The sequence below is a fragment of the Bombyx mori genome, chromosome 20 (genome assembly GCF_030269925.1).
Source record: "Bombyx mori chromosome 20, ASM3026992v2".
In the NCBI taxonomy this organism is placed as follows: domain Eukaryota; kingdom Metazoa; phylum Arthropoda; class Insecta; order Lepidoptera; family Bombycidae; genus Bombyx; species Bombyx mori.
The window spans coordinates 6581857-6604112 of record NC_085126.1 but is presented as its reverse complement, the minus strand read 5'-3'; the positions used below and the strand labels follow the sequence as shown (position 1 = coordinate 6604112).

Below are 22256 nucleotides of genomic sequence, written 5' to 3'. Positions count from 1 at the left end.
GTTAATATTTTTTAGAGTGTAGTCTTGGCGAAATTTGTGATTATAGAAGTATAAAATGCAATCATAATAGTGTACAAACATACAATTCCAATGAATTATAGTCGAATTTCGACTACTGCGGGACCTCTAGTAATCATTATTTGCACAAGATCCTTCCTTTTCGAGAAAGGTCACATTCATTATATTTATCGACGTGCAATCAGAACCAAAGCATTGTAAATTGTAATTAAAGCAAGTAGCAAGAATTCAATTGGTTTTATTATAGAAGCAATAAAGCCAAAGTGTCTCGCGTAGACACCTTCGACATTTCGAATACTTAACAGCTCAGTGTGCTTAGTGCGACTTTCTTAACGTTGCCGATAGCGTAAAAGTTAAGTCAATTTTGTATGCAGTTGGAACAGCGCCCCTAGCGGCAAACGTACGCAAACGATCGCATTCCATACAAATATGAGCTAACTTTTACGCTATCGAGAACGTTAAAAAACTCGCACTAAGCACACAGGTGCTCACAAACGACTTCGCATTAGGGTAACAACGGAGAAAAACTACAAATTTTAAGAAAAAAATGAGAAATTTCATTTTATTTAAGTAGGCTTTTTTAAGGCACACTTAATCGCCATAATTTTACCTTCGGCACCGGAGTCCTCGATTTTCTATGGAACTTGGTAATAACAGGCGTAAAGTATTCGCTCAGGGAGCCTAGACAATTCTACATTCTATTTGGGTTAAGACTTGTAGAAAAGCACATAAATTTCTCGAATTATATTCTACAAGGTTCAATGGCGATAATATACAATTCTTCTAGCCCCATGAATACGTCTTAAATTATTGTTATCTGTTTGTTTTTGTTTGTTTGTCGATCGGCGCAAGACTTGTCTGGTTTACAGAGGTCACCGAAATTCAAATATATCACGGCCTGGCGAATAGTTCACCAAACTTTGCTGATTCCGAAGTAAATTCGTCATCATTCTATGATAATTTATTCACCGTCCTGGCGGTTCGATTGTGGAATGCTCCAACTTTAAACTGTTTGAAAAGAATGGTGAAGGAACACTACTTATCTGCTTAGTTCTGTTTGTTTGCGTCATTATCATTTATCATTTCCATACTGTTGATTTATTATGTGTATGTAAGTATGTTAGTATGTATTGTATGTAAGTATGTATATTGGTATATAAATCAGTTAGTAAACGGTATATATTTTGATTATTGTATGTATATATTTTCTATGATAATGTATTGTCTATAGTACACCGCAACATACCTGCTATATTTTTATAATTTCCAGAATTTCTGTAAATTAAACGATTGTCTGGAAGAGATCGCTTTTAGCAATAAGACCGCCTATTGTACAAATGTATCTGCTTTTTTATTGTTTTTTGTATGTAAATGGTGTTTTGGTGTGCAACAAAGTGTATTCTCTCTCTTTCTCTCTCTAAATTTAGAAAAAAAATCCATCTAATTATCAGATTGGCTGGTGCACCTCATCCTGCATGTTCTCCATGGACACAGGAGTTGGAGACACAGCTCATTCGTACGCGTACGACGGGAGCAGAGTCAGAAAATGGAATGTCGCGACGTCCGCTTACGGTCAACCGTGGTTATCCGGTGACGTCATAGGGGCGTGTATAGACTTGGATAGAGGTCTTATGGAGTATTACAGGTTTTTAAAATTAATTTTCAAAACACTTTTATTAGCTTAGTACGGGTTTACGTCTCTTTATTTATAACATAAGATTTGTACGTTTTTCTCACCAACTTGAAACCGGGAGATAAAATTTGCATACTCTACAATTAACAACGAAAATGCAAACCCATAGCATAGTCTAAGCAATAAAAAGAAAAAAAAAAAAAACCATAGATACAGCCCTCTGAGTTTCTCGCCGAATCTTCTCAGTGGGTCGCGTTTCCGATCCGGCGGTCGATTCTGCGAAGCACGGCTCTTGCTAGGGCCAGTGTTAGCAACAGTTCCGGTTTGAGCCCCGTGAGCTCACCTACATGTTAGCGTTTCAAGGCTTTCAGCAGAAGTAAGGTTTTAAAAAAAAGATAATGCAATAATTCTATAACTTTCTGACGATTATAAAAAAAAAAAATGGAATTAATTGTTGGTTTACTTTTCTAATTGGGTGTGTTTTTTTTTTATTTTGATTTTTAAACTAAATATACATACATTTCTTGTTGTTTGATTTATTTGCTTATTATTTGTTAGATTAAATTAGGTCACATGGCCGTCTCATTAGATGGATTTTCTCATCTGATCGTGACCAAAAGAATGTGTGATTTGGCAATTCGTTGGAGCTATAAAAAGATAGCTTGTGTAATCCACATTGATTTTGTCTAGGAACGGTGTGTCGCTGGGCGTGGCCTTCGACAAGGTGACCCACGGATCCGGCCTCGCTTATTTCCCGGCCGTCTCCTTAGCTATGCAGGAACATTTGTACGCCAATTTCGGACACGTTCCGTTCGTGTATGTATCGATTTGTCGCCCCATTATTTGGAATGTTTTCAATACATGTTTTTGAATAGGGTACTTGTTGAGTCTCTATATCGGGTAAGGATTAATAAGACACGTGTTCAGCTTAGCGGTAGGCAGCGGCTTGGCTCTGCCCCTGGCATTGCTGAAGTGAATGGGCGACGGTAACCACTCACCTTCAGATGGGCCGTATGCTCGTCTGCCTACAAGGGCAATAAAAAAAATGTATAGTGGGATTACAACCTAACGTGCTATCGACAGCCCGACAATCCCCAGACTGACGTAGCATCATTGCAATATAATTACCGTTAACACATACATTAAGCAGGCTGCCATTAAGCAGGCCGAGTGCAAGCAACATTGGAGGAAGCTGGTGCAAAAACTGAACCAAGGTGGTCACGACCCTCAGTAATGAGGAAGCGACGAATGTGTTCTTCTTCACACATACATATAATTATTGGTTGCTATGGGGACATTTATGGTCCCTATATATTGGGGCTGTACTTGGTCTAGAATAACACCGGTCTCTTCTCGTGAATATCGTAAAAGGCGGCTAAAAGATTCGCTGGAGAATGAGCAGCAGCGTTCTCTGATTGTTGTGCCGGCGGACTGCGATCGGCAATTAGCTTATACTCGTAGGGCGTAGGTTAAGTCCACTCGAGTACGTACCATAATCTAGTTTCTTTTTGCCGCGAATTAGTCGTGCGTTCTAATTTTTAGGGTAGGGTAGCTGCTACGCAATATAATCGTGAGTTCTGCCTCATACTTCAAGGTGGATTTTGGTATTCAGCTCGTAATATGTATGAGCTTCGGTATCTAGTTTGTATCAGATGGGACCATGGGACTCGATCACCCATCTCCGCAATAACGGCGTTCATTAACCTTTTTTTATTTACTTTAAACAATAGATAGAAGATAGGCTGGACGAAGAGAATGGAATAGAAAAATTCGCTGTATCGATCCCTAGTGAGATAATGTAGAGAGAAAGAAGAAGATTTACTTCAAAGAATAGTAAATTAAAATAAACATTACATCTAAAATACAGTTTCAAATTGATATAATCCTCAGGTTTCCCGTGGAAGGTTTTGCGCCCATACAAGCACCACCGACGCGTGAATGCATGAAATTTGCATTACTATTCAAATCCTTGGACGCGTTAGTGGATGAACTATCGCGGCCTTCGGATTTGAAGTCTGGCGTTACGGCTAAGACTAGCAAGGTAAGATTAGCTAAACTTTTTATTTATTGCATAAATGGGTGGACGAGCTCATAGCCCACCTGGTGTGAAGTGGTTACTGGGCCCATCTATAACTTAATTGCGCCACCCACCTTGAGATATAAGTTCTAAGGTCTCAAGAATAGTTACAACGGCTGTCCAACCCTTCAAACCGAAACGCATTACTGCTTCACGGCAGAAATAGGCGGGGTGGTGGTACCTACCCGTGCGGACTCACAAGAGGTCCTACGACTAGTAATTACGCAAAATATAATTTTGCGTGTTTCATTTTATTACACGATGTTATTCCTTCACCGTGGAAGTAAATCGTGAACATTTGTTAAGTACGTATTTCATTAGAAAAATTGGTACCCGCCTGCGGGATTCGAACACCGTTGCATCGCTCGATACGAATGCACCGGACGTCTTATAATTTAGGTCACGAAGACTTCAAAAACTACCATTCTACTAAAAAATCTTGGGGCTTGCAGGAAATCACAAGATGTGAATTCTGTATGTGCAAAATTCGATGGTTTTATCATTAGCAAAGGCCGTGTGTGTACACTATGACTTTGAAAGTGTTATTTCATTTTGTAGGTGAAATCTGAAACTTCAAGGGTCCAAGAAGAAGAAGTAGCTTTACGGATTCACAGTTCGCAGTCAGCGTACAGTCCTCGACCGTCGCCCCATTGTATTGTAGACGCACAAAGCTCGGAATTCAAGAAGATGTCCAAAAGGGTAAACATTGTTACACATTGAAGAATAAACTCAAAGAGAATAAAAAAATAAAATAGAAAATAAATTAAATATGCCTCAGGGTTATCACCGGTTTTCGCGGTTTTGTTTCAAAACGCTTGATCCTTATGAATAACTAGCTGTACCCGTCCGCTTCGCTGGGCATTTAAAATTAACATTATTATTTCTCACCTCCACAAAGATTCTCATCATTAACGCCCCCGCAACCGGTGTAGGGAGTCCAACTCATATAAATATTAGCTTATCCATTAAGTACATGTATTTTCTACATGGATACCAAGTTTCAAGTCAATCGGATGCATGGTTTAGTAGTTATAACGGAACACCCGTAAAAACCACTGTAGTTGTATATAGATATCAATATAGACATAGATGATGCAAATTGATGAAACACAAATATTGCACAAACGAGTCTGGGTGAGTTAATTATTAAAATAATTGTCAAACAAGTACTAAAGAGACTTTAGTGGTAGGTAGCTATAGTAGAACAGAAGCCATTTGATAGATGCCTGAATCGAAATGACGTCATTTTCTTGAAGATCTTGATAGGCTTAATAGGCAGAATCTTGATAGGCTTAAATATATAAAAGTCACGGACAATAGCATTCGGACCATTGCGTCGATCTGAAAGGCTAAATGTTTATTTTATTTCCACGCCCATGCTTTATTTTCCGATGCTTCATGTCTTCGACGGCATTATGCCATCACTTACACATTACTGGTGGTGGAACGTCTTGTGAGTCCGGGCGGGTAGGTACCACTGCCCTGCCTATTTCTGCCGTGAAGCAGTAATGCGTTTCAGTCTGAAGAGTAGGGCAGCCGTTGTAACGGTACTTGAGACCTTAGAACTTATATCTCAAGGTGGGTGGCGCATTTACATTGTAGATGTCTATGGGCTCCAGTAACCACTTAACACCAGGTGGGCTGTGAGCTCGTCCACCCATCTAAGCAATAAATAAATAAACTTCCTCCTTTCGTGCATTTGAGTTCCCCATCGATCTTTAGACCTTCGAATTCCCTTAAATCACAGCCAGGTTTACAAGTAATATAAATATTTGCGCGACCACACGCATCCAAGTTTTGAGTGCTGAATCCTTAACATTTGATATTTCCACAGGCATTCCTCATGTCTCTCGCACGGATCGTGGTATTGGAACTGGGTACGGTGCTCCGACTGTCATACGTCGTTGTGGCAGAATTGCTTCCTAGACTGCGTGGCGCTTTAGGCTTCAGAAGCAGAAGCATTCAAGTTGACCACCAAGCTGCCGAATACTATGCTTCATGTAGGGATGACGGATTTGTGAGTATCATTTCGTGCTTAATGCAAATTCTGGGTGAAAGTTTTCAAAGCACGTAAATCAAATGACAATCAAAAATAAATTTGAACGCAATATTTAAATTTGGCTTTGAGAATGGTTACACTATGCATCGTTAATTATTGAGCCGTTAAAATGGAATACAATCACTTTTCAAAACAAAATTTCAACTCATGTTCGAGATGATACCCGACATCTCGTTTTTACCATCGCACCGCCCGCCACCGGAGTAGAGTTCAACCATACTACCTGGAGCCACTGCGGTTATCCACAGTGCGTTTCCAGAGGTCTTTTTTGCCACGTACCATCCGGCTATGGAATGAGCTCCCCTCCACGGTGTTTCCCGGGCGCTATGACATGTCCTTCTTCAAACGAGGCTTGTGGAGAGTATTAAGCGGTAGGCAGCGGCTTGACTCTGCCCCTGGCATTGCTGAAGTCCATGGGCGACGGTAACCACTCACCATCAGGTGGGTCGTATGCTCGTCTGCCTACAAGGGCAATAAAAAAATATAAAAAATCAATTAATTATACAATGTGCCAACGCTAAGATGGAGACAAACAATGTTTTTTTATGAATGAATATTGCATAATACCTACCACGAAGCTGAATTTTACTTGATGTATATTAAAAAATATATTTGTCCAAAATGAAAAGTTATTTTGTTTGGTGATTCATTTAAAGTTCTATCGATCGTTACAGTCGGTATTTTCGTGAACAGTTTCTTAAAACCCACTAGTGACGTAATCATTTTTTTTAATCATAATTTAGTTACGTAATCTAAAAGAAAGAGAGAGACCTATTGAGGGAGAACGTCTATCTCTCTAACATTTTAATGGCGACAATATGCATTTTTGTTTATTGCTTACATGAGTGGACGAGTTCATAGCCCACCTGGTGTTAAGTGGTTACTGGAGCCCATAGACATCTACAACGTAAATGCGCCATCCACCTTGAAATATAAGTTCTAAGGTCTCAGTATAGTTACAACGGCTACCCCACCCTTCGAACCGAAATGCATTACTGCTTCACGGCGGACATAGGTGGGGTAGTGGTACCTACCCATGCGGACAAGAGGTCCTACCACCAGTAATTACGCAAATTATAATTTTGCGGGTTTGATTTTTATTGCACGATGTTATTCCTTCACCGTGGAAATCAATCGTGAACATTTGTTGAGTACGTATTTCATTAGAAAAATATATCTATATTTTATTGTTACACTTATGAAAAGCTTTCTAACGTACTATTTTATATATTTTTATGTGTTTACAGATTGGATTATCATCGAAATTACTGTCACAGCCACAGCCTCGCCTCTGTTTGTTGTTGGATTTGCTGTGGACGTTTCTAGATGAATCGGCGCTATGCGACGCTTTTGAACACTGCGTCGTTCGGGAATGTCTACTTTATGAGCTGGTCTCGCCTGTAACTATAAAGTTCTTAGTTTATTTAGGTTGGTTTGTAATAAAAGGGACCGGCCTCGAAAGACCGAAAGACGTTGCGTTAGTGGTTTCCAAGTTTCCTGACTGATACGGTGGTGCAGGTTGACAGATTGGTTAACGCCCCTAACCGTTGCACTAAGGGTCGTGGGTTCGATTCCCACATCGGTCAAACATTCGTGTGATGAATTTTAGTGTGAATTTTAGTGTGATTAGATAGGTGGACGAGTCCACAGCCCACCTGCTGTTAAGTGGTTACCGGAGATATAAGTTCTAAAGTTTCAGTATAGTTACAACGGCTGCCCCACCCTTCAAACCGAAACGCATTACTGATTCACGGCAGAAATAGGTAGGACGATGGTACCTACCCGCGCGGACCACAAGAGGTCCTACCACCAGTAACGAATTGAATTTGTACAGGATATCTACTTTAACCAACAAACGGAAGGGGTGTACTCTCTCTGCGGTTTGATGCAGCATACGGAAACCAGACACCACCTTATCAAATACGTGTTCTTCAACAAAATAACGTATGTACCATATTTGTAACTGACATCGCATGTTTACTTATGACATCATCACGACCAGACTGACAGATTTGCTCATTTCTTGTTCATCGCTATATTTAAATACTAGCTGTGCCAGTCCGCTTCGCTGGGCATTTAAAATGAACATTATTATTTCGCACCTCCACAAAGATTCTCGTCATTAACGCCCCCGCAACTGGTGTAGGGAGTCGAACGCTCATATAAATATTAGCCTATCCATTAAGTACATGTATTTTCTACATGGATACCAAGTTTCAAGTCAATCGGACGCACGGTTCAGTAGTTATAACGGAACATCCGTAAAAACCACTGTAGATTTATATATTAGTACTAGCTGACCCGGCAGACTTCGTAGTGCCTCAATCGAGAAATAAAAGACCTAAACTTTTGAGGGACAGATTAAAGGAAAAGAAAAACTATTATTTTTATTTAATTCCGCACATTTTCATATTTATCTAACCTTTTAAACCTTCTCTGGACCTCCACAAATACTTCAAGATCAAAATTAGCCAAATCGGTCCAGCCGTTCTCGAGTTTTAGCGAGACTAACGAACAGCAATTCATTTTTATATATATATATGGTCTTGTTACTGTTACTGGTGGTAGGACCTCTTGCTACTGGTGGTAGGACCTCTTGTTACTGGTGGTAGGACCTCTTGTGGGTCTGTCCCGCCCTGCCTATTTTTGCCGTGAAGCAGTAATGCGTTTCGGTTAGAAGGGTGGGGCAGCCGTTGTAACTATACTTGAGACCTTAGAACTTATATCTCAAGGTGGGTGGCGCATTTACGTTGTGGATGTCTATGGGCTCCAGTAACCACTTAACACCAGGTGGTCTGTGAGCTCGTCCACCCAGGTAAGCAATAAAAAAAAAAAAAAAGTATATAGAAAGTTAACCTAATTTTGCTTTACATGTTTATTCTGTATGCGTTAAAATGCCATTAATTCGATTATGATGATATTTGGCACGATCGTTGATGGCACTTCAACAAAGGTTGGACTAGAATTGGCGCGCGTCTGTGCATATTTATTTCACAAATAGACGTATTTCGTGCATTCAGCATTATACGTAGTGGAATAGCATCAAAAGCCTTACGAACATAATAGTTAGGACGTAGCCTCTTTTTTTTTTGCTTTTATTAGCTTCAGACGTATGTATGTTAGTATGTAACGGAATCTTTGAACATGATTTTGGGCCCCTTCAAAACGTCGGAGTAACTCGAAATTTTGTACACTTATTAAGGACCGATGATAATTCAATATTTAAAAAAATATTGAAAAAATTGAAATTCAACTAAAAAATGAAAAATAAATAATAGTTATAAAAAGTGTGGGGTGCCTGGTATAGTTAGTTATATAGTTAGCAATAGTTATAAATATTTTATGAACAGATATGAGTAGAAGGGTTATTTTGATAATATCCTGAATAGCACTCACGCTTTTTTTTTTACAATAAAATCGTTTTTCTTATATTATTTTTAATTCAAATTTATTAAAATTTATTTGTTATTTTTTAGTTGGATTTTCTATAAAAGCGTATTTTGGTAGTTTTTTTAAACTATTATTTATTACTTACGAGAAGAGCCCTGCCTATTTTCATCGAACACTACCAGAGCGTCTTTGGTCTAATGGGTAAGAAGCTAAGTGAAAAGGAATGTACCTAGTTTTGTATTACGTTACATTTCAGTTTCGATAACTTCCTGAACATCAAATGTCCAGATGACAACGTCCTCCGTTCCATCGTAAGGAAGCCGTGGTGGCAAAGACCTACTTCCGTGCAAGGGGAAACTGATCCTCGTGTTGTCGGTAAGGAGTACTCGCATGTTATTTGAATTGACGCTATCAACACATGCATTCTAAAAGGTGACAACTCTGAATATTGATTGAAAAACAAAGATAGGTATGAGAAATTTGTTTATGAATTATCACCTATTTCCAAAGAGATAACGGTACATAAAATAACAGAGCTTAATACCAGCCAATCTATGCATATGGACTGAAAATTTGGTATATCAACTATTATGATATTTTTTTTAGTTGTCTTTGTAAGCCATAATAATTTTAACTATATTACAGACTTTTTTTTTCAAATGCAAGGAATCAACCACCACTCACGGTATTGAGCCATTATTTCTGATTATCTCATTAGAAGTGAGGTATTTATGTGAATATTCATGGCTAAATTTTCTCATGATAATTTTCACTAGGAAACGAAAACAAAACAATAAATTAGTTATGAGCGTATAGAAAACAGTATATTAAATAAAAACCATATTGATTACTCTATCCTTCCACTTTGCCGGTTATCAGTAGTTCTTCACCATTCTTCCTCACAACGTGACCGAAAAACTCAAAAATCTTACTAAGTGATGAAAGAGGCCACGGGGCGTAGTCCCCTGCGCTGGTACGATCAAATCCACTACATAGAGAACGCATTCTACATAAGTACTATATAATAATAATAATAGCCCTTTTATTCCTAAACATAGGGTTACAAGAGGTCCCTAAGTTCGGTGTGCCTTTTGGCATAGGCCTCCTCCAATTCCTTCCAATGGATCCTATCTCTTGCTACTCTCAGCCAGAATGGTCCCGCTGTCTGCTTCAAGTAATCTTCCCATCTCCTGATTTGACGACCCCTACTTCGTTTGCCGTCTCTTGGTTGCCAGAGGGTGACTTGCTTGCTCCATTTGTTAATGGGGTGGCGTAGTATATATCCAGCCCATCTCCATTTTTGGACGTCTAACGACGACATAAGTACTATAAGTCTAGTTAAACTTTGTTACATAACTAGACTGTGATTAAATGTGTACAATACACAATAAGTTAATTAAATGCACAGTTATTTGTGGAAAGGACTTGTTTATAACTTTATTGAGGTCTCGTTACGTACAACCGTGTGCGGTCCATTGTGCAATACAACCTCATTTCTCAAGGCTTTCAATTCACGATTCGTTGACAGATCTGGTATTTAGCACTTGTCGTTTCAGAGGTCGCAGAGAAAGGGATGATCGAATATTCTCCGTTTGCGCCAACCTGCTCTGGTAATTCAAGTTTTGACGTATGTTTGTTTGTTATTGTACGTTGTATATTGACGATTTTAATGTCTCTTTTTTTATAAGTGTGGTGCTAAGTGGTTACTGGAGCCCATAAACATCTACAACGTAAATGCGCCACCCACCTCGAGATATAAGTTCTACGGTCTCAGTATAGTTACAACGACTACCCCACCCTTCGAACCGAAATACATTACTGCTTCACGGCAGAAATAGGCGGGGTGGTGATGCCTACCCGCGCGGACTCACAAGAGGTCCTAGTACCAATAAACTTCAGACTCTTAAAACTATAGACTCGATAGCTTAAGTCTCTTTGCCCATTTTAAGATATGAGATTGTGGTTACGTATTTGTGTATTACAAATTGTAATATAAATTTTGTAATGCCAGTCATTTTAGATGAAAGGCGATTGCGTGCAGCAGTGATGCGAATGTTGCGATGGATGTGTGGAGTAACGAGAATGGATAGAATACGGAATGAATGTGCTAGAGTAAGTCTGAAAGTGGCATCTGTGACAGAGAAGCTGAGAAGTGCGCGTTTGGGATGGTATGGACATGTGATGAGACGAAATGAAAATGAGGTTGGTATGAGAGTGTTAACTGTGAATGTGGAAGAATATAGAGGAAGAGATTGACTTAAGAAGAAATGGATTGATTGAGTGACAGACGAATATATGGGTAAGAGGGGAGTGAGCGAAGAAATAGGATATGATAGAAGAGTATGGAAGGAGAAAACATGTTGCGCCAAGTCCTTGGCAATATTAATATAAAATTTTAATGTTATAAAAGGTTGACATAGATGGTTAAAAACACTTAAATTTTTAGAAAAAATATCTAAATTCCTGTCGACATCTCGAGATGACTCCAGAATAGAAGCTCAGTACAAAGAAGATTGTGATAAGATTACAAAAGCTGTTGCACCTTTAGAACAATTACAGGTAAAACAATGTTTAAACGGAATTATCGAAAAAAAAAAAACATTTTACTGGCTAATCTTCTTATACTGCCCGCTCTTGTTGGTATATTTATATAAGTATATAGACGATGACCGAGCTTTGCTCGGTTTTTTTTTGATAACGCCATCTTGTTGTGTCTTTAAAGCGATTAGTATTATTATTCACCAATAGATGTTGGGAAGAGTTGATTATTGAAAACACGAATAAAACAACATTTTCTGAAAATAAAACGTAGCTAGATCGATTTATCGCCCCCGAAATCCCCGGTATACTAAATTTTATGAAAATCGTTGGAGCCGTTTCCGAGATTCAGAATATATACATATATATTAATATACAAGAATTGCTCGTTTAAAAGTATAAGATAGGCTATCCTCGATTTCAACTACCCGACACTAATTTCAGACAGTTGATTTCAGTATCAACTTTTGTATTTTGATTAGAGAAATATCGATTGTAACAATCTATCGATTCAAACTAAACAAAATCGTAAAATTAAACTACATAATATTCAAGGCGTCTATTATTTGAAAATCCGAATCAAACAAAGCGATTTTGATAACAAAATTTACCATTTTGGACAGTTGGAGTTCTTGCTGATGCTTTTGGACAACACCGACGGAACGAACATGGTGCCTTCCACAAGGAAGATATTCGTCGAGAAATTTAGGAGATACGTACTGGACAACTGCATATTGGATATGGTGAATATCAGATATGTTTACATAGAATGTAATGTTTGGAAGTGAGAATTGTATCCGTTTTTCATGAAGCTATACCCGCCCCCCCTCCCTCCTCCTCGCGTCGCTTTCTTGGTTACTGAAGGTAGTACCCCCGCTGCATCATTCTCTCACGTACGATTTCCCTCCATTTGCTGCGATCCTTGACTTCGTGGAGGGAATTGTGGGACTTGATGCTCAGAGAAGATCAAATTTAGTCCGACCATCACGCGGGACTGCGTCCTCTGGGACGCTTGCCCTTTGCCTATCCGTGAAACTAATTTATTAAGGGGGCTCACTTTTCAATACAACAACTGAACCAATGATGTTTGGTTTGCCTATGCATTCTATTAATCAAATTGTTAACCAATGAGAACTGTTTTCTCATATGACCTGGAAATAACGCAGCAGAATGATAAACAGTCGACTTCGCCCTAAACACGTCATTACGGATCCTCCCGATCCATTAACGGTGCTTTTAGGTACCTCAAACACGGGTCATCGTTCTCATCGAACCCGTCGCTTGCGACGAAGGGCTCGGCGAGTAAATTAACCCACAGACATGTTTCTCGCCGGATCTTCTCAGTGGGTCGCGTTTCCGATCCGGTGGTAGATTATGAGAAGCACGGCTCTTGCTAGGGTTCGTATTAGCAACATATCAGGTTTGAGCCCCGTGAGCTCACCTACTCGCCCGGTTACGCTGAAGTGGTTTCTCAAGACCATCAGCTTAGGTAGGAAAAAAGGCGGATTATTGGTTGACCCTAAGCCGGATGGTGTTACAGAGACTCTTCAGTATATCGCGGAACTCTCCGTCTATATCATGGTGCTGTCACGCCAGGCTCTTGACTGCCATATTTAAATTGTGGAACGAACATCCCATTGGGAATCCGTAAGTGGCCGTTTCGAATCTACTTCAAAATAGGAGGAGTTTATCAATACGAAGATATATTTTAATGTAACTATACTGAGACCTTAGAAATTATATCTCAAGGTGGGTGGCGCATTTACGTTGTAGATGTCTATTGGGCTCCAGGAACCACTTAACACCAGGTGGGCTGTGAGCTCGTCCATCCATCTAAGCAATAAAAAAAAAATGTGTTACCTCAGAACTCACTCCTAATGTGGTCCCATTTGATTTTCATTAAGATGATAAATCTGATGATATTCTCATATTTATTTTATTGAAGTCGGTTTTTTTTTACTTTTTTGTTAAAATTTTGTATTATCTAAATTAAAAAATGAGAATGTTAATATCGGTGTAATTCTGGCTTAGTTAAGTTTTCTCAAAATAAAATCGTTGTGTTTCTTCATTTGTGTGAGCATTTAAAAAATGAAAAACATTCATTGAAATAAACGAGCCCAAACTCGATGAGCTCACTACGAGCCGAAACCCTCGTCCAGAGTGTACCATGAGACAAGATCGGTAGAGTCCATAGGCATCAGAATTTGAACGCCACCAATCACATTGAGACGCTACGTTGTGGAAGTCTCTCTTGTATTAGGTACAGCTATCCCACTCTTCAAACCGGCAAGCAATTGTAACTACAACTATATAAATAGAGCAATTAAAATTGGTACATTGTACCTATCCGAATCAGTGAGGCAAACACGCCCAACTAACTTATATCTAAAAAAAATACAGTTTTTATCATTAGTCTGTTCACTTCATTAAGTAAAAAGATGACGGTAACAATAACACTTTAACAGACATCAGTTCTATTGTACCAGTTGTGTAGTACGTTTAGATTTTTATTTTATTTCAGTCATTTACCCCCACACCTTCCTGCGCGGACTTTTATTGATGGCGAACTAGACTTCTATAATGTTGACCGTTTGGGCGGAGTCCTGCCGTTCCTTGTCAGGACTCTTAGGTAAGCAGATCGATCAACCGATTGTTAACTCACTCCCTAAAACTTCACGCTGAGTGGTTTCGGGAGCTCCCCTATGAGCTATAAACGATTGTTAACTCACTCAGTACACTTTACGCTGAGTAGTTTTGGGAGCTCACCTAGGAGCTACAAACGTTTGCTAACTCACTCAGTACACTTTACGCTGAGTAGTTTCGGGAATTCACCTAGGAACTCACCTAGCTACAATCGATTGTTAACTCACTCAGTACACTTTACGCGGAGTAGTTTTGGGAGCTCATACCCTACATGACCAGAATTTATCTGTTTAAATCAAGACTAGGATCTTAATGTATCTATACTAATATTATATAGAGGAAAGATTTGTTTGTTTGTTTGTTTCGAATAGGCTCCGAAACTACTGGACCGATTTGAAAAATTCTTTTTCCATTAGAAGCCGACATTGTCCCTGATGAACATAGGCTACTTTTTTTATTTTTTTATTTTTTTTTTTTTGGTTTCATGTGTGTTTTAATGTTTCCGAAGCGAGGCAAGGGCGGGTCGCTAGTTTTGAATATTTTGCTATAATATATTGAATAAAAGCTGACTTTAAAAAAACATATAAGAGTATTATTACCAAACCATAATTTCGCAGAAAAAAACTTAACTTACGCACATAAAGTAGGAAAACCATTTAGTTATTGATTAACTATCATCTACTCGTGTATATCCTTATTATCATCGAAAAATTGTGGTTTTGTAATAAACATAAATTATCTGTAGACAGGATCTGATCAACATCTTGGGAGAGGAGAATCCTTTTGTTCAGAGCTTCGAACCTCACTACAACAGGGCCGGAGGTGTCGATACAGGTGACTACCACAGAATAAAGAACTCAATACTTATCAGTATTACTCGTAGAACTTAGAACTGGATTTATGCTGAGAGTATAGTAAGCGATAAAAATGAGTTGCTAAACGTCACATCCCTAGTCATGTGTTACTGACAGATGTCAACAGATGGCAACTGTCACCCGCACCGTGCTACAGTGCACATAGTGTAGTAGGACGATTTTAGATTATTTAAAAGATTTAGATTGATTAAATGATAAGTATTCGCCTTTAGTTTTAAATATGAGCAATTATTTTCTCAAGACGACATTGAAAATAAATGGATTTTTTAATTATTAGACGAATTATGGATGAATGAATGGTAAATTATATAATATTATAATATCTTGCACTGCACTAAAATTCGTATGTCAATGATGACAAAGCATACACGCTGCTTTTAACTTATGTAATAACTCATTTTCACTATGCTTAACGAATAAATGATTTCTTTCTTTCTTTCTTAGAATTATGTGTTTTACGAGAATCTTACCTAGAAATATCAGTAACAAATTGAAGAGTAACTCAACAACGCGAATGAACAAGAAGAAACAATATTTATAATAGTAGATTAACTAACTTAGTAAATGAAACTTTAAATGAAATTTTAAAACAGGATAAATAATATTAAAGCAACAATTCGCGTCAACAAAAACATCTTAGATAAAAGTATGAATTCGCTTTCCAGTAATTGCTTTCCGTTTATTTTCATGGGTCCAACCCCTGTATGAATAAGTAGGGAGATATAAAGTAGGGGCTTCAAAAGAGTGTGGCGATAAAAAATACATTTTTTAAAAAGTGTTTCTAGATTTTTAGCAGTGAATAGCTCATGAACGATGTAGTGACGTGCCCACAGGAAGAAGGGAACTATGAACTTTGAAAGTCAGATTACATCTACTTTTTCGAAGATAAATCTAAAGATAGATATTGTAGTGCCAGTCATTTATGATAGCTTAAAAATGAATAGAAAAAAGTTTATCGACCAAGCAAATACAAACGTTCGCTTTTTTTTTCCTCCTACCTATTCTAGTAACCTCGAGGGGTTATTCTGGATTCACCGAGCTAGTAGGTGAGCTCACGGGGCTCAAACCGGAAGTGTTGCTAACACTGGCCCTAGCAAGAGCAGTGCTTCACAGAATGTACCACCGGATCGAAAACGCGACCCACTGAGAAGATCCGGCGAGGAACTCAGTGGGCTGTGTCTATGGGCTAGCGTTCGATAAAAGATCTTTCTAGCACTTTCTGGCATCCATAATACTAGGGAATCGAACTGTAAACAGCAATATAAATTATATATTTCTTTGATACATCGATCACCACTACACTTTGAACCTTTTTACTGGAGATTGACCAGATCGGATCAATCCAGTTATTATCAATAATAGCACCCACATTATGACTTCTATGAGCTTTGTTAGCAAATAAAGACCAGGCACACGACACAATATTCAAAATAAGCATATTAGCCAGTTCCTGAGGTCTTTGTAAATTCTTTTGTTTTATAGTTTACGATGTATGCGAATACTTCATTAAATTTTATTAATTGTATAGAGGGATAAATGAGCTCACGGCCCACCTGGTGTTAAGTGATTACTGGAGCCCATATACATATGCAACGTAATTGCCGCTACCCACCTTGAGACATGAGTTCTAAACTCTCTTACTGGTGGTAGGACCTTTTGTGACTCCGCACGCGTATGTACCACCACCCTGCCTATGTCTGCCGTGAAGCACTAATGCGTTTCTGTTTGAAGGGTGGGACAGTCGTTGTAACTATACTGAGACCTTAGAACTCTTTCTCAAGGTGGGTGGCGGCATTTATGCTATAGATATCCATGGGATTCAGTAACCACTTGACATCGGGTGGGCTGTGAGCTCGTCTAACCATCTATGCAATAAAAAATAAAAAGTAGTTACAATACAACGGCTTCCGCAACCTTCAGACCGAAACTCATTACTGCTTCACGTCAAAAATGGGCACTACCTGTGTGGACTCACAAAACGTTCTACCACCAGTAAAAATTTCTCCACATTATTGGCATGGAATTCGTTACAAAAACTCCCGGTACATGCTCTGCCAAATGCCCCCTTGACTGATTGCTGATTGTAGTTCCTCTGCGGATATTATTATTCTTCTTTGCTTCAACTAGAAGGAGCATTGAGCTTAGCACTGCTAATGTGTCCCGCCCACAATACCGCGCTCCTAAATATTCCAAAGTATTCTAAAATAAATATTCCTACACTCTGTCATCGTGACCGATTCTCAAAGAATTTCTAATTCACATACAAACACGTAACATAGATGTACGTATTCAATTAAAGTGGTAGGTGGTATGTTTGCCCCTTTTATATTACAATTCATGTGTACGCAGTGCTGTAAGCCGGGACGTCTTAAACTAGGATGGGGCCCTTGGGCACACAAGAATTTGAGGCCCTTTTGGAGAGTAAAAAATGCGAATTATAATAACATTTTTTTACTGAGTATGACCATTTATTGTAGGTAATCAAATACAGTATGGTATAATATGTCTTTAATGATATTAAAATGCTGCTGGTTTTTTGATTACGATTTCGATAACGGTTTCTTTCGGGATTTCTGTTGAGCAAAATCTTCGATTAAAGGCATAGTATATGCCTTGTAAATACCTTCTGATTACTGATTTGTGAAAAAAGTGTAATGTGCCCGACAAAAATGTTTTGAGAATAAACGTGTGAAAGAAATTGTCGGTCTTTCGGGGCCCCCTGAGAATGGGGGCCCTGGGCACGGGCCCCGTGTGCCCTTATGGTAAAGACGGTATTGGCTGTAAGCTTTTGTTTTTTATTTGTCACTGAACAGGAGATGTTTGTTGGCTATTTTTATGTTCTATTTTATGTTTATTCTCTGTCTATTTCTTACTCTGTCTCAGCTAAAGTTTCATTATTACAGTCACGTCGTCTAAAATGAAGAATAATAAATTTATAGAAGGCGGCGAAACTTTTTACAGTGTCACGCGCGCAGACTCGTGATAAATAAAAACTTTTACCGAAGTACAAATTAAAACTCCATTAGTACTAGTCGTTTTGATATCCGTTTTCGCTATTTGATAACAGATGGCGTTATTCGTATCGGCAAGCAATAAAAAAAAAATCGGCACATCGATTAGTCTATCAATCATAATTCGCTCTATTTAGTTATAAAGAAATACAATTCAAGACGAAAAAATGTTATTCTCTATCTATATACTTAAATATATGTATCTGTAGATAAACTCAATGTATGTTGTATGTTTGTCCTCTATGTTTACCTAAACCGTTCATCTGGTTGTAATGAAATTGGGTACGGTTGTTGTGATTATTCTATTGATTTGTTGTCATAGTGTCATCAACATACTATAGGTGGGACGCAAGTATTTCCAAGAAACCCATGCTTTTTATATGCAATTATTAAAAAAAATCATTAATGAATGTTACCATGTAATGATACCATAACAATTTCCCACTAATTAAACTGGTTGTGACTTAATTTTAACTATATTTACGGTTTAATCTCACGTATTTATTGTCAACATATGATTTACGATTTCTTTGTAATTTTTGTGGTCATGGATGACCGACTGTATAAAAAGATGTATTATATTTTATTTTTATATATATAGCTCATAAACATTAAGCACATAAATTTCATCACTCACCTTGAGACGCCACTTCTAAGTCTCAGTTTTTTACAATACAATAAAAGCAGTTTTAATTGTGTCTACGCGAAAACCGAAGAAAATACTATGATTCTGATTAATTGTAGACACATCATAGTTGTCAATCAACATTAAATCATGATGATGAAGGTGATTGGTTGAAGAGCTGAATAAAAAAATCTAGACTAAGAAATTTGTGTGATCTCAACTTAATCATGAGACATATCGTTGTGTAGACCTTGTAAATTTAAGGGTCCTTAGACTGGCATAACAGTTGGACGAAAACTATGACGCTATAGTATGAGGCATTTTTCAATTATTTGAAATTTTAAAGACGCTTAGTTCTTTATTGCTCGATGACCAAGCCTATATATCCTTTGTTACATATACCTTCTATAACGATATGATCGCAGTTATGACACTGCTGTACATACGTCATTGCTACCGGAATCAACTGTATGCAGTTCATTGCGACGGCTAGGGCAGTTTTTGTTTTATTGAATTCTCCTATAATATACTTACTTCTATATCGTCTACTGAGGATCGCGACCATATGCGACGTACTTCCAATGTGCTCGATAATGGGTGGCATGGACTGCATGGTACAGACTACCACCAAGTGCTTGTCTTGCTAGATCTGATCATCTGGCTGGTGTTAATAGAGAGCAAGCGCGCCGTGGGCAGAACACCAGCCTATATTATACAGTACTAAATTAATTTATGTAATGGCCACCGGCACATTTAAAATACCCACTAAATTTGGTTTTCCAGGTGTCAGCGATATGACGGCCGGGTCACCAGGACTCGCCACTTTGCCACAAGTGATCTCCTCCATGGCAAGGTTTTTGCATCAACCAATGCCGCTTTTACCGAACAGGTAAACTGGCAACAAAATCAACAACAATAAATAAGGCAATGAGTTTCTCACCCGTTCTTCTAAAAAAAAAAAAAAACAATCTATAAACTATTTGATTTAGATGTATTAATAATAGTTAATCCAGATTCTAGGGTCCTTGTCGATAGGCGTGGTGTAATAATGAGGCTTTTTTAGAAGTTAGTTCTGACATTTGTTTGGGGTACTTAGAGCGTTTTGGTTCTGGAGAGCATCTGCGCAAAATGAACTTAGGTGATAATGCATTTTGCAACTATGCATGACCCCATAGACACATCCCACTGAGTTTCACGCCGGATCTTTTCAGTAGGCCGCGATTCCAATCTGCTGGTAGATTCTGCGAAGCGCTTTCGCTAGGGATAGTGTTAGCAAATTCTCTCAAGGGTACTATTAGCAAATTCTCATTCTTCATCTTGCCTACTACGGCTTTCAGTCTACGGTACGGGTAAATTTTGAAGAATCTTGCCGCCTAGCAAAGTCTGTTCCGTGTAGAACGTCTTGGTACGCACGGGTGGGTACCACCACCCTGCCCATTTCTGCCGTGAAGCAGTAATGCATTTCGGTTTGAACGGTGCGGCAGCCGTTGTAATTTTATAAAACTAAGACCTTATAACTCATGTCTCAAGGTGGGTGGCGACATTTACGTTGTAGATGTCTATATGCTCCGGTAACCATTTAACTCCAGGTGGGTCGTGAGCTCGTCCACCCATCAAAACATTAAAAAAAAAAAGAAATAAAAAAAATCATTTTCTAGAATCAACCCAGCTAAAAAATCACCTTGGCCCAGTCAAACGGTTACACCTTGCTTCGATCTCGGGCCCAGTGTTTTGTTCTTAGAAAATAGGTACCGAACGTTTGTTTATGAATTACTTCCAGTTGAAGAAACATCCTTTCATCAAATCATCATATGCCAATATACATGTTCCATATACACTACTTCGAGCGTGTGTATTAATGAAAAACGCTACTGACTAAGTGTCTACGGTCTACGATAGCCTTTTCAATATGAGGTAGGTCTATAGTTTGTCTGCTAACATAAAGAAATAAAAATTTTCAGCATACCAATAGGTGAGACAGCACTAGCAATGAAGGGTACTAGGTCAATGATGCCGGGTGCCGGCCCCATTGACCCCAGCACCGCCCTTTCGCGTTTAATGGACGGTCTACTGGCGATGTACCATGGTGCTGCCATCAAGCACGCTGAGAAGGTACAGCATCAGCTTAATCTTAGTTATGAAACGACGCCTTCAGCTCTAACACTAGGAGCAGGCTTAGGGACTCTGGTAGCTGTACTCGTCAAACTCGACAAAGACTTCGACGTGCAACCTAACCCATGCATCAGCTCCCTGAGTTTCTCGCCGGATCTTCTCAGCGGGTCGCGATTCCGATCCGGTAGTAGATTCATTCGCGAAGCAGCTGCTCTTGAGTTGTTAGGTCTCCTTCGGAGGCGCTCAAGCAGCTGTTAGTAAATCCCACCCCTCCTGGCTGAGCCTTTACTCGCCCACCTCTCCTGGTGAAACTGGAAAGGAAACTGGAAGTTCTAAAACACTAATATCCTATTACTTTCAGTTATGCGAACTTAGGGATAGCCAGCTGGACATGGCCGATTGTCTGCACGATATTGAGCAACGAATCTGGACGGTGTCCAATGAACTTTGTCGGAAAGGTTTGAATTTTTTAATAGTTTATATCCATCTATAAGTTATTGTTGGTTATATTTGGCAACGAAACCCAACTGCATTCCCGAAAACGAAAGCTCGACCCTGAAACGGGCTGTCGTTGAAAAATGTTGGTACTATCGCAGACAAAAATCGATGATTTTAAAGCTTTTTTTTTAAATAACAACTGGGAAAAGTCATTCACAACTTTCCGGCCACAAATTTAGGATTCCCTGTGTTATGGGTACCAGAGACTGATATACATATCGACGCTTGAAAGGCAAACGTGACTAAGCGACAATGCGTGAACTTTACAGTGGACTAATTTAAAGTTGAAATACCTGAAAACAAAAATTATTTTAACGAATCTAGCTGTAGTAGAATCTAGCTAGTAGCTGTAGGATTGAAATTATTTTAATAGACCTAGAAATAGAAATATTTTTTTTGCGCATCGAATATGATTATTGCCTATCATTTATATACAAAGCAATTGTTGTCGCTTAGTCACGTTTGCCTTTCGAGCGTCGATATTTTTATTGCCCTTGTAATAAGCAGTAAATTTTTAGTGCACATTTTCACACCAAATTTCTAGATATAAAAGATGTTGATTTTACAAAGCCTTAAACAATATTTCATAGACAACACCATTTTCAATGAATTTTCATATTCTAAGGCAATATGTTTCTTACGTATAGGTAATGATAGCCTATCAGAGGATGAGAAAATCAAGAAGCTATTCATGGAGAAAATTTTGAAAGAATTGGAAAGATCTAAAAGTGTTTACGAGGTAAGTAAGTAGCTTATATATATTTAAATTGAATCTTC

The 22256-nt window shown here is 38.6% G+C and overlaps 1 protein-coding gene across 3 annotated transcripts in view; it reads left to right on the top strand.

Annotated features, from left to right (window-relative positions):
- Nucleotides 1-22256, top strand: part of LOC101738337 (E3 ubiquitin-protein ligase RNF123) — a 45912-nt gene that overhangs the window by 7095 nt on the left and 16561 nt on the right. For 2 of the 3 annotated variants that reach the window (XM_021347445.3, XM_021347447.3), the window contains exons 6-23: nucleotides 1470-1663; nucleotides 2342-2467; nucleotides 3542-3692; nucleotides 4287-4427; nucleotides 5563-5745; nucleotides 7035-7187; nucleotides 7622-7731; nucleotides 9434-9552; nucleotides 10734-10787; nucleotides 11624-11736; nucleotides 12339-12458; nucleotides 13256-13362; nucleotides 14237-14344; nucleotides 15104-15192; nucleotides 19653-19758; nucleotides 20831-20981; nucleotides 21343-21439; nucleotides 22127-22218. In XM_021347445.3, coding sequence (XP_021203120.3) covers nucleotides 1470-1663; nucleotides 2342-2467; nucleotides 3542-3692; nucleotides 4287-4427; nucleotides 5563-5745; nucleotides 7035-7187; nucleotides 7622-7731; nucleotides 9434-9552; nucleotides 10734-10787; nucleotides 11624-11736; nucleotides 12339-12458; nucleotides 13256-13362; nucleotides 14237-14344; nucleotides 15104-15192; nucleotides 19653-19758; nucleotides 20831-20981; nucleotides 21343-21439; nucleotides 22127-22218 — 2214 coding nt within the window. The remainder of the gene's footprint in view (nucleotides 1-1469; nucleotides 1664-2341; nucleotides 2468-3541; nucleotides 3693-4286; nucleotides 4428-5562; nucleotides 5746-7034; nucleotides 7188-7621; nucleotides 7732-9433; nucleotides 9553-10733; nucleotides 10788-11623; nucleotides 11737-12338; nucleotides 12459-13255; nucleotides 13363-14236; nucleotides 14345-15103; nucleotides 15193-19652; nucleotides 19759-20830; nucleotides 20982-21342; nucleotides 21440-22126; nucleotides 22219-22256) is intronic. The other variant, XM_062674366.1, reaches the window with a different exon arrangement.